We start from the raw sequence: 13,318 nt of genomic DNA on the forward strand, positions 1-13,318 counted from the left end.
ATTGCAGCACGCCAGGCCTCCCTGTCCCTCACCATCCCCTGAAGTTTGCCCAAGTTCATGTCCATTTTATCTGTGATGCCATCCAGCCATCTCATCCTCTGATGCCCTCTTCTCCTTCTGCCCTCAATCTTTCCCAGCATCAGGGACGTTTCCAATGAGTCAGCTGTTCACATCAGATGACCAAAATACTGGAGCTTTAGCTTCAGCATCAGCCCTTCCAACAAGTATTCAGGGTTGATTTCCCTTAAGATTGACTGGTTTGGTCTCCTTTCTGTCCAAGGGACTTTCAGGGGTCTTCTCCAGCACCACAGGGTGCAGGTATCAATTCTGCGCTCTGCCTTCTTTACCGTACAGCTCTCACAACTGTACATGACCACTGGGAAGACCATAGCCTTGACTATATGGACATTTGTCAGCAGAATAATGTCTCTGCTTTTCAACATAGTATCTAGGTCTGTCATAGCTTTCCTGTCAAGAAGCAATAGCCTTTGACGTCATGGCTCCAGTCACCATCTGCAGGGATTTTAGAGCCCAAGAAGAGGGAATTTGTCACAACTTCCACCTTCTCCCCTCCTATTTGCCATGAAGTAGTAGGGCTGGATGCCATGATCTTAGTTGTTTCAATATTTAGTTTTAAGCTGACTCTTTCACTCTCCTCCTTCACCCTCATCAAGAGGCTCCTTAGTTCCTCTTCGCTTTCTGCCATTAGAGTGGTATCATCACATATCTGAGATTGTTGATGTTTCTCCCGCCTATCTTGTTTCCAGCTTATAACTCATCCAGCCTGGCATTTCTCATGATGTGCTCAACATATAGGTTAAACAAACAGAGTGACAGCAGACAGCCCTGTTGTTCTCCTTTCTCAATCTTGAACCAATCAGTTGTTCCACACAGGGTTCTAACTGTTGCTTCTTGACCCACATACAGGTTTCTCAGGAGACAGGTAAGATAGTCTGCTATTCCCATCTCTTTAAGAGCTTTCCACCATTTGTTATGATCCACACAGTCAAAAACTTTAGCATAGTGGATGAAAAAGAGGTGGATGTTTTTCTGGAATTCCCTTGCTTTCTCTATGATCCAGCAAATGTGGCAACTTGATCCTCTGGTTCCTCTGCCTTTTCTAAACCCAGTTTGGACATCTGAAAGTTCTTGGTTCACATAATGCTGAAGCCTAGCATGCCAGATTTTAAGCATGACCTTGCTAGCATGAAAAATGAGTGCAATTGTCCAATAGTTAGAACATTCTTTAGTACTACCCTTCTTAGGAATTGGGATGGGGATTGACCTTTTCCATTCTGTGGCCACTGCTGGGTCTTCCAGATTTGCTGACATATTGGGTGCATAATGTGTCATACCACTGGTATATTTAGGGTGTTATTTCTAAAACCAAGGAATTAATCTCTTTGGGGAAGACACTGAAACAAAATGCTAACATGATATTCTAAGTAAGTGATAAATACCAAAAAAGACAGGAACACATAATCCAGTTGAAGGCAGCAGGCCTAACTAATACTAGAAAGGCTAGATTTGTAGATTACAAAGATCCATAAGTACATTAGTAGGTAAAGCCTAGAGTGATTCCTAAAACCAGTGATAAACCAGTGCAGTGACTCAGGTCAGTGGTGATCTCAAGTCTGAGTTATGCAGTGTAATGGACACCCCCCTTACACCCAGATTTCATAGATATCCACCAGATCGTGCCAAGCTGTTTTTCTCAACTTCATGTGAATGTGAGAGTAATCTGGGATACTTTTAAAAAATATTGGTGCCTGAAGCCCATCCTTAGAAAGCTTGATTTAATTAGTGTGGAATGGGGGGTTATAATTTTACACAATTCCTATTTTCACTATTGGAGGATTATCCTGTTTCTCTAGGTCATAAAGGTGCATCCGCCATTGCCTCTTGATTAGGGCTGGTCAGTTCCAGACGAGGATTTAGTTTAATGGAAAAGTTCTCGCAGAGAATTTTTCAGCCATGTGGTCTTAAATAGATGTAAATATTCAAACTTCCATGAAATCAGGTTCTTTAAGGAGTTTTGGCAGCTTGTCTTAAATGTTTTTAACCTGTACTTTTAGAAGACTGAAGCTTATCAAGTGTCCTGATTTTCTGAGTGATATAGGCAAAGGTCAGACTTACAAAAATGGTATCTTCAGTCATGAAGGTTGCTGAATGACAAGCAAGTCTTGTAAGAATATAATATAAGTGGTTCACCAGGAGATCAGAGCCTAGAGAAACATAGACCTGAGTCTGTCCTAGACCAAAGATCAAGAACTTTCTTCTTCTTCATATGCTTATTCATTTATTCATTCATAAAACATTTGCTGAGTACCCATTATGTTCCAGACACTAGATATGCAAGCTGAGCAAGACTGAGAATTTCCTTAGCTCACTGATGTTTTTATCTAGGACATAAATTCTGTTAGTTGGAGGATCATGGTTTCTGTTTTATTTTGTTTGGTTGTTTTGGATACCATTGTATCCTTAAAGCCTAGCAAATAGTTGACAATAAATGTTTGATGAATGAATAAAAAAGTGAATAGATAAATTGATTAAGTGAAATATATCATTGCAAGGCACTTATGACACTTATATAGGGAAGAACAAGATGCTATAAGAATATGTACATGAAAAAGTAAATTACATGAAGGGTTAGGGGAAGTTCTCTGAGGAAAAAGAATCTATGTTGAAAATAAGATTAGTGCAGTGAATAAGAAACAGTAGATTTAAAAGCCTAAAGATTGTGAGAAAATGTGCTTATCTTGGGCCTTTCAAGTTCAGTGTGGCTAGAGGGAAAAGTGGAGTTGAAGAATTAGAAGATGGGCCATGTAGAGTGCTCTAAACTACATGTCTTAGTTTCCTATTACAATTATAGCAAATGATCACATATTAGTGGCTTAAAACAACACAGATTTATTATCTTGCAGTTGTATAGGTCAGATGTCTGAATCGGGTCTCACTGGGCTAAAATCAAGGCTCTGGTGGGGCTAGAATCCTCTCTAGAGGCTCTAGGGGAGAATCTATTTCCCTGCATCTTCCAGCTTCCAGGGGCTGCCTGCATTCCTTAGTGAAACTCCTATCTTCAGACCCAGCAACAGTGGGTGGAGTCCTTCTTCATGTTTTGAATTTTTCCTGCCACTCAGACTGCATATCTCTCTGAACCACTCTTCTGCTTTTAAGAGCTCACATGATTGGAATGGGCTCATCCAGATTAAATACAGAATAATCTCCTCTTAATCGCATGCTCAGAGTATCTTTGTGAAGTAACATATTCACTGATTCTGAGGATTAAGACACAGATGTCTTTGGGGGTTGTTACTCTGCCTACCGTATCATGTCAAGAAATTCAGACTTTATTTTCAAAACAGAGAGAAACTACTAAAGAGTTTCAGTAGGGGAATGAATGATCAGCTTTGCATTTTAAAAATTTCTCTCCGGATGATTTCCAGAAACCAGATTAGAAAGAAATTGCCGTCATCTAGGAGAGATCAAATGTTTCTGTAGACCAGAGAAATGTCTGGAAAAGATGAAGGGTAGAAGGATTTGAGAGTCATTTACAGTGATAAAGAAAATGTTTTAGTGGTTGATTCTATTTGGGGGATGAGGTTCGATAACACAAATACCACTGTAGTCTCTGGTTAGGGTGATTGCACAAATGGAGGCACTGTTTACCGAGGCAATAAATACAGAGGAACAACCTTGAGAGAAGAAGTGCTAGGTTTGTTTGGAGAAACATTAAGTTCATGGAATCTTCCCTGTAGCTCAGACGGTAAAGAATCTGCTTGCAATGCAGGAGACCTGGGTTGGATCCCTGGGTAGGGAAGATCATCTGGAGAAGGGAATGGCAGTCTACTCAAGTATTCTTGCCTGGAGAATCCCATGGACAGAGGAGCCTGGTGGGCTACAGTCCATGGGGTCACAAAGAGTTGGACACACAGAAAACACACACTCTTAAGTTCACGAGCCATGAAGACATTCACATGTAGATCTCCAATTAGGGGTTATATCCAAGGGTTTAAAATTCAGAAGAGATTTCTGGGCTGCAGACTTATCTCTGGGTGTCCTTAACATATACATGGACACCAAACCCTTGGGGAAAATGTAGAGAGAAAAAGAAATCCAAGGACAGCAACTTGAGGAAAAACAGCATTTCTGAGACTGCCAAAAGACGAGGAATCTGCCCAGGAGAGTAGGAGCAAAGGACAGAGGGGAAAGAAGCAATGAAAGGGGCCTGGGGTCATTCAGTCCAAGGAAAGAGACCGTCTTAAAGAGCAAGAGTGGTCAGCCTCATTGATGGCTGTGAAGTGGTCAGTGAGGTAAGGACTGAAGGAGACCAAGGGAGAAGGCCTCTTGGAGTCACTGTCGACTTTGGCAAAAGCAATGACCTAAGGACAGGAGAGTTGAGCTGTGACTGGAAGGTAAGGAACAAAATAGTTAGTTCAGTTCAGTCGCTCAGTCATGTCCAACTCTTTGCAACCGCATGAATTGTATAGCACACCAGGCCTCCCTGTCCATTATCAACTCCCGGAGTTCACTCAGACTCATGTCCATCGAGTCCATGATGCCATCCAGCCATCTCATCCTCTGTCGTCCCCTTCTCCTCCTGCCCCCAATCCCTCCCAGCATCAGGGTCTTTTCCAATGAGTCAACTCTTTGCATGAGGTGGCCAAAGTACTGGAGTTTCAGCTTTAGCATCATTCCTTCCAAAGAAATCCCAGGGCTTATCTCCTTCAGAATGGACTGGTTGGATCTCCTTGCAGGTCAAGGGACTCTGAAGAGTCTTCTCCAACACCACAGTTCAGAAGCATCAATTCTTCGGCGCTCAGCCTTATTCACAGTCCAACTCTCACATCCATACATGACCACAGGAAAAACCACAGCCTTGACTAGACGGACCTTAGTCAGCAAAATAATGTCTCTGCTTTTGAATATGCTATCTAGTTTGGTCATAGCTTTTCTTCCAATACCAGAGTGCAAACTACTTTTTCCAGAAAGCTGGCCCCCAAAAAATGAGAGAATTTGGGAGGTAGTTAAAAGGAGGAACTGAGACGTATTATTATTTTAGAACAGAGAGAAACAGAAATATATCTCTAGGAATTGCTTAAAGTGTCATTGCGAAGGCTGGGGGGAAGTGAGAGTAGCTGGAAGGAAAAGTAAGGTTCAGAAAGAGTGTTATATTTGTTCACTCATTTGTTTACATTTAATGTCGAGGACTTGAATACATTCTACTAGAAATGGAAAGGAGCTTGTAGTGAAGGAGAGTTTTTAATGGAGGAAATAGTTAACAAGGGCTCAAAGAGATGCTGACAACTAGAGCTTTGGAGGAGGGATTGGCCTTACCATCCCTCCAAAATAAAAATTAAAAGCTGCATTATGGAAAGCACAGGTGCCACTTCAGGAAAACAGGGAAGGAAGTTTATAGGATTCTTGTTTCATACCTTCTGTTCTTGGTTTTCTTTCGGCCATTGAATAAGATGGTAATTCAAGGTGATGCTTCAACTGGGAGAGCCTGGAATGGTGAACCAAGACAGAAAGAAAAGTTCAAAGCCAGAAAAGCACAGCTAAGGGTGAGAGGGAAGGTTAAAAGTGCCAAAAAATATACATTGAAATTCAAAAAGGATGAGGAATGAGTCCTGACGTGGAGTGTGATGCTGTAAGTTCAGGACATAAAAATCACAGGGGTGGGAAAGCTTGATTTATGAAGTGCTTGCCACAGGAATGGCTGGGTGGACTGGCTTAAATTTGCAAGGAAATAGGGCAACTTGAAGTTGTGCCAGACTCTCTGAGGGGCACAGAGTGAAAGATTGTTCCTAGCTTCAGTGAGTCTGTACACTATTTGAAAAAATAAGACTAATCAGTGAGAAATTCCTGAGCTGGATGACTTACTAGTCTTCTTCACCTTAGGTTAGGCCGAAGGTTAATTATAATGCCATACAAGAATTAAACAAAAAAGTTGAGTTGAAAATACAATACAGCATGTGATCAAGTGTCAAATGAAAGATGGAGTAAAAGGATAAGTACTGAGGTTCAAAAGAGAGAAAGAAGTAAATAAATTAATCTGGTTTATGAAGACTTCCTGGAAACAAGCACGCATAATGGTCATTATTAACAGGTATGTTTTATTATCTTAGTTACGACCCGGAAGAAAGACATGGCACACCATTGCCCATAGACTGCAGGATGAGTTCCTGGAGTGAGTGGTCGAAATGTGACCCTTGCCTCAAACAGATGGTAGGTATTCTTTGCCATTCCCCACTGGTGTCCCCAGATGGCAACTGTATTGCCAGGAAAATGACAAAGAGGTAGGAGCCTCATCTCCCCACCCAACCACCACCAGCTGTGTTCTGAACTCAGAATGAAAGGAAACTATCTAAATGGATTAGGCTAACCTTACTGGGAAACCTGAATGCTGCACAGTTGGTTGAACAAATATCATGAGGAACCATATTCTATACAAGAGCCTGCCAACCACATAAGGTGTTCCTTCAAGCGAGGTCAGGGACTATGTTTCAGGCTTCCATCTTAAAACCTTTGACTCAACTGGAGGGTGGAGGTCTGCAGTGGTGTGGATGCAGCTTAAGAGCAGAAGCCTCTTTTGACCTTAGAAACGCTAATATTTCCAGCTGTTTCTGTGCAGTTTCGTTCAAGGAGCATTGAGATCTTTGGACAGTTTAATGGGCGAAGGTGTGCGGATGCTGTGGGAGACCGACGGCAGTGTGTACCCACAGAGGCTTGCGAAGACCCCGAGGATGACTGTGGCAACAATTTTCAGTGCGGTACAGGTAATCCTCCCATGGCCTGGTTTGGGTTTCTGTGTGCCTTTATAAGCAAAAAGAAGGAAATGTGCTTCCTGACCCTCATACTTCCAAAGGTGGATACAAAAAAAATCCAAATATAATGTGTGATCACTCCTCTCTAACTTTAAAGGATGTTTGATAACTTCAGAAAGAAAGAAAATTGGCATGAGATACACAGTGTCTTTCTGTCTTTCCTGATTTTGATTGCAGGCAGATGCATAAAGAATCAGCTTCTATGTAATGATGACAATGACTGCGGAGACTATTCAGATGAGGATAACTGTGAACGGGATCCTCGTCCCCCTTGCCGCAACAGAGTGGTGGAAGAGTCAGAGCTGGCACGGACGGCAGGATATGGGTCTGTACTCCACATGTATACTTGCAGATGAGGATGAGTGAAAATGATCCCCACCTCTCTTCCCACGCTGGAGTGGTAGATGGTTTGAGCCAGTACAAAGAGTGGCCTCTGGGTCTGTATTCTGTCTAAATTACATTTGAGCTTGAAAGAAGTTAAGTGCTGAATCAGCATCTCAAGATAATTTGGACAAACTGCCTGGCTTCAGTAGGTGTCTACGGAATAGACTAGACTATCAGGATAATAGGTGATTACTTCTGAGGTCAATAGGAGAGGAGACCCCGTGGTTATCAACCTCTGGAAGATGATAGCAAGATTGAAACTACACATTAACTTTTGAAGTTGAATTGCCAGTATTAGGTCTGGTAATTCGATTCAAATATTTGAATGCCCAGGAAGACTGAAAAAGTTCTGTTGGAACTTTTCTTGGATCTCTACCTGGGTATAAGTTCTCAGGGGGTCCCAGCATTCTGGAGTTTGCCCAAGAGGTAAAGATCAGAGGTAGTTCTGATGCCATGTGGGGCTGGTGTTGAGACTCTGCTTCTCAGTACAGAGCTGAAGTTTCCATACAATTATTGCTTTATGTGGAATCTCTCTCTGAACTAAACAAACAGGCTCCAAGCAGGGCATTACTTGTGTTACAGATTCTCACTTGATGCAAATCTACACCTGATTTTCTAGGAAAAGGATACAGAAATCGTAGCCCCCTTGGCTGAAAAACAATCATTTGCAATCTATAGGTTTCTTTTGTACACGAAGAGAAAATTCATTCTGTGGTATCTTCCAGGGAGTTTCCCAAGGAGGCATCCCAGAGAGCAGCCAAGACTCCTTAAATACTTCCTGCCTTACCTTGATCAGGGCTGGTGATGAACATAATACTTTAAATTTTTCCAAATTTTTTGCACATTCCCTCTCTTAGCTATTCATAATAATCCTGTGAGATAGTTAGGGGTGGCATTATATTCACTTTATAGATAAGAACTAAGTAAAATAAACAAGGCCTTTTGGCATATTAGTTGCTGCTGCTGCTAAGTCGCTTCAGTCGTGTCTGACTCTATGCGACCCCATAGACGGCAGCCCACCAGGCTCCCATGTCCCTGGGATTCTCCAGGCAAGAACACTGGAGTGAGTTGCCATTTCTGTCTCCAATGCAAGAAAGTGAAAAGTGAAAGTGAAGTCGCTCAGTCATGTCTGACTCTGTGTGACTCCATGGACTGCAGCCCACCAGGCTCCTCCGCCCATGGGATTTTCCAGGCAAGAGTACTGGAGAGGGTTGCTATTGCCTTCTCCAATATTAGTTGCTAGCAGAACTAAAACCCAAGTTTCCCTGACTGATAGAAAATTATGTGTTTTTTCTCACCATGTCACCTAACCCTCTTTCTTCCCACATTCCCCTCACTACCCACATCACTTCTCCCACATCACTACAAAGCCCATAAGTCAACTCCCTAACTTCAAAGCATAACTAATCTTAGAAAATGAAACTCCTTAAGTAGTTATTTATTACCCAAATATTTGAATTAACACTATAGAGAGTAGTATAAATCAGTAATTAATATTTAACAATCAATTTGAAAATAGCATGCTTTGTTACATCAGTAATCATGATATTCTTCAATACCATTGATGTTACATATTTATGTATCAATACTATATATCTCCATTATGCTTATACGTGGCTATGGGACTATACTGAAATAGAGATAATAGGAATAAACAAACTAATCATAGCTACATGCTTATAAACTCTCCAGTTTGGAAAACCTCACCAAGTCATATCAGTCATATACAGTCAGATTCTTTTACACATGAAAGTCACAAGTACTCATAAATTAAACAAATTTATAGTTGTTTTCATTTGAAGGACTCTCATTTAAATTCTCATGCCAGGAGAATTCACTTGTATCACAAATATTTCAGCCTCTTGGTATCTGAGATTCTTCAGAAGTGTTTAAGGGAAATCCCCAACCCATCTTACAGCCATTGGAAAAAAAAAAAAAATCCATACCAGCTGTAAATGATGTCCTTTACACAAGGAGTTACTTCTGTGTGTGATCTAAGCATAACACCACTTCTGTGGAGGGAGCCTGCTCTTCGGCTCACCTGGTAAATTGGAACTGCCTTGGGTTTTAGGTGCAGGTGTAAAAACAGCCATCTCCAAGTGCTGCCAAAGAACACATGCTTTTTATTTCCCAAGCGATGACATTCCATCCATGAGAAGTTTTCATGTTTCTTGGCAGAAAAAAAATTGGCTCATTCTAAACTAGACTGGCTGTCTCTGTAGTGGTGGAACCAAGTCAAAAGTTTTGAAACATTTCTTCCTTAGTGGTCCTTTAGTCTGTGGATCAGCTTCATTGTAACTTTCCAACTGGGCAATTTGCTGTTCCATAGAACAAAACCCTTCACTGTGGGGTGCAAAAAGACTTTTCAGGGGGGAGATAGGTGAGTTTTACAATAACAGTTTCCCCAACAATTAGTTATTTAACTAATGTAACTAATAATAAGTATTTGATTCCTTACATACAGATTTTTAACTGATAAGCTTGAAGATTCAGGATCATTCATTCAGTTGCCAAACCCACTCTCCTGTCTCACCTCTTCTTTCACAATCCAACTCCCACTTCCCAAAAGAAGAGTACATCCCTCACCCATCTCATATGTCCCTATGAGATAGAAAAACCAAGAAACAATTCCAAGTTTTGTACTCAGTTGTACGTGGACTCTAAGGCCTTATAAGTCAAGTGGTCTCCAATTCTTTTTACCAACAGCATTTAAAGATGTCCTAATTAATTTTCAGGTAATTTAACTAAAGACTAGTGTGTGTTCTTTTTTTGGCATAAAACTCAGAAGATCGGGGAATTGAGTGACATTGCTATGACAAAATTCCTTCTATTCTTATCTACTTACTTATGTGGATAAAGTTTCTCAGCAGCTACATCTATAAAAATGAAAAGTAGAAATGAAGTCAATACTGAGCCCTATGTTTTTCCTAGCAGTAAGTAATATTCTAACATAGGTATAGTAACCAATCAATTAATTAAAAAGAAGCCCCATTCATTTCACTGAGAGATGCTTTTCCAATAAAAATTTTATGTTTATTAAATATTGCTAAATTTTAATATGTTTAAATGTACTACTAAAAATGGTAACTCAATCCAGAAGAATTTATTAAACACTTAGACCTTATGATCAAAGAATATTTAATGTTTTTAAAACTTCAATTAATATCTTTTGAGTACAGCAAAGTGTGAAAAAGTGATCAATTAAAACTTCCATGCATAAAAATCCATTACATTAGGTTAAAATTCTATAGCAGAAATGAAATAGAAATACAGATTAAAGCATAAAAGGGGGTGGGGGGATATGGGAACTCTATTATCTACTCATTTTGCCATGAACCTAAAAATCCTCTAAGAAATAAAGTTTATTTTTTAAAAAAGAAGGATCAAAAGGAATACCATAAAACAACCAGCTGTTAAGGAAGTATAAACATTGTCATTACTTGATACCTGCTATCACTACAGAATTTATATGCCATTTATTTTTAAAAGAAGCACAATAATTATATTTTAAAGTGTAAATATTTACAGCATGCTGGGAAACTTATCCTTTAGTTCAGTTCAGTCGCTCAGTCGTGTCTGACTCTTCATGACCCGCTATACTGCAGCACACCAGCTTCCCTGTCCATCACCAACTCCCGGAGCTTGCTCAAACTCATGTCCACTAAGTTGGTGATGCCATTCAACCATCTCATCCTCTGTCGTCCCCTTCTCCTCCCGCCTTCAATCTTTCCCACCATCAGGGTCTTTTCCAATGAGTCAGTTCTTCACATCAGGTGGCCAAAGTATTGGAGTTTTAGCTTCAGCATCAGTCCTTCCAATGAATATTTAGGACTGATTTCCTTTCCGATTGACTGGTTGGATCTCCTTGCAGTCCAAGGGACTCTCAAGAGTCTTCTCCGACACCACAGTTCAAAAGCATCAGTTCTTTGGTGCTCAGCTTTCTTTTTAGTCCAACTCTCACATCCATACATGACCACTGGAAAAACCATAGCCTTGACTAGACAAACCTTTGTTGGCAAAGTAATGTCTCTGCTTTTTAATATGCCAACTTTTTCACTCTCCTCTTTGACTTTCATCAATGTATCCTTTGCAACTACTTAAACTTAAAAGGAAACAATTTAGATGTCAAACTAAAACCTTACAAGGAGTCATGATTTATTAGATTAGACAACCAGAAAATCTGAAGACTACCACCCCAAAATATGCTATATTTATTTCTACCTACAGAACATTTTTAATATTTTAAATGTACTTGGCTGTGGTAGGTCTTAGTTGCAGCACTCTGAGATATTTAGTTGTGGCACAAGAGCTCTTAGTTGCAGAATGTGGAATCTAGTTCCCTGACCAGGGTTCAAACCCTGGTTGTTGCAAATGCAGAGTCTTAGCCACTGGACCCCCAGAGCAGTCCCTCCACTTACAGTATTTTGTACACTCATTCCTTCTGCCCTCCAGACCCCATCTTCAAAACTCAAATCAAAGCATGATACTCCTTCCAAAACCATTTGTACGGTCCTGTCATGGGGACCTCCTTCTCTTGGGACCTTTGTTCATCCCTTACCTGTACTACCCATTTGGTACATGCACATTCATCCTTGGACTATTGTTTGAAATTGGTAATTGTATCCAACCCCTACCTTGAATATAATTTTAATGAAATCAAAAACTATATTAACTATCTTAATATTATCCATTGTTTATTACAAACACTACTCTACTCATAGATACAACAGTCAAGAGTACATCACCATTATTGTTGTTGTTCAGTTGCTAAATCATGTCCTACTGTTTATGAATTGCATGAACTTTGTGAACTCCATGAACTGCAGCATGCCAGACTTCTCTGTTCTTTACTATCTCCTAGAGTTTGCTCAAGTTCATGTCCATTGAATCGGTGATGCTATCTAACCGTCTCATCCCCTGCTGCCCTCTTCTTTTGTCTTCAATATTTCCCAGCATCAGGGTCTTTTCCAATGAGTTGACTCTTTGCATCATTATAAGCCAATTCAATGTCATTATTCATTAAATACAAAGAGGTACAGAGTCATTGTTAATAAGATACATGGAAGACAAGTTCATGACAGAATAAAGTACTTGAGGTCTTGTTTAAGAAACACAGATCACTTATTTCCAGTGTTCTATGTATTTGTATCGAAACTTTAGCAATATTTTAAAAAATATTTATTGTTCACATGTCTGTGAATACAAGGATGGGTGAAAAGCTGAAGTCAAAATTCTAATCTCCCATCCAGTATAAGATGTTTAAGAATGTAAACTAGATATATAGCGTTTCTTTTTTCGTCTCTTCCTTGTTCAACTAAGTCTACTGTTTGGCCCTTTACTAGAAATTTAGGGCCATAGTATTTTTCATGAAAGGTACTTTTGGTGGGGCAAATAGTGAGAAGGAGTTGATTCTAACTATACAATCAGCCTTGAGAAAGATATTACTAAATCATTTCCTTAACTTGCCTTTCATTAAGTTGAGCTATAATGTTCATCTTCTTTGTAGATTCAAAATTTATTAAGAATGTGCTGTTTATATAAAGATGTTGTTTTTAACTAACCCATTGGAAATAGGATACTTTTCCAATTATTTTTCTTGCATTAGCAATGGGTTTACTATCCAAACCCCTTTGACAAATTGCTCTTGAAACCAACATCCAGATTTGTAATCCAGCTCATTGGACTGAGGGATGTGGTCCAGAGCAATAGCTTTGGCTTAGAGTTTTGCTTAGAGCATATTTATGCATTTGTGCCAAGCTACATTATGGATATGAGAAGCAAACCTCTATTTTGGCCTGTCTGCCCTGGGGCCATTTATTCCAGATACAGTCTAGACAGAAAGGACTGTTTCACCAATTAGCACTTCACAAAGAATGAACAGTTTCTTGTTCATATATTGATTTTTGGCCTACAAATCAAAGTCAATATTTTTTAGGCTAAACAAGATTCTTATTTCTGAATTAAAATTTGCCAAATAACAATATTTTGCTAGGAGGAAAAAGGAGAACTTTTGAGAATGCCTTGCCGGATGATGACATTTTTGTGTTCCTCTTGGAAAAGTGTAATAAGAGTAAAATAATTCTGGAGGGAACAAGGTTTGTGACAAT

General features: G+C 39.8%; 1 protein-coding gene across 1 annotated transcript in view; it reads left to right on the forward strand.

Moving 5' to 3' along the window:
- C9 (complement C9) overlaps positions 1–13,318 on the forward strand; it is a 61,217-nt gene that overhangs the window by 9,881 nt on the left and 38,018 nt on the right. Inside the window, exons 2-4 of the mRNA XM_052659328.1 lie at positions 6,129–6,228; positions 6,635–6,779; positions 7,005–7,152. Coding sequence (XP_052515288.1) covers positions 6,129–6,228; positions 6,635–6,779; positions 7,005–7,152 — 393 coding nt within the window. The remainder of the gene's footprint in view (positions 1–6,128; positions 6,229–6,634; positions 6,780–7,004; positions 7,153–13,318) is intronic.

This window comes from Budorcas taxicolor, chromosome 20, assembly GCF_023091745.1.
Source record: "Budorcas taxicolor isolate Tak-1 chromosome 20, Takin1.1, whole genome shotgun sequence".
Classification (NCBI taxonomy): Eukaryota; Metazoa; Chordata; class Mammalia; order Artiodactyla; family Bovidae; genus Budorcas; species Budorcas taxicolor.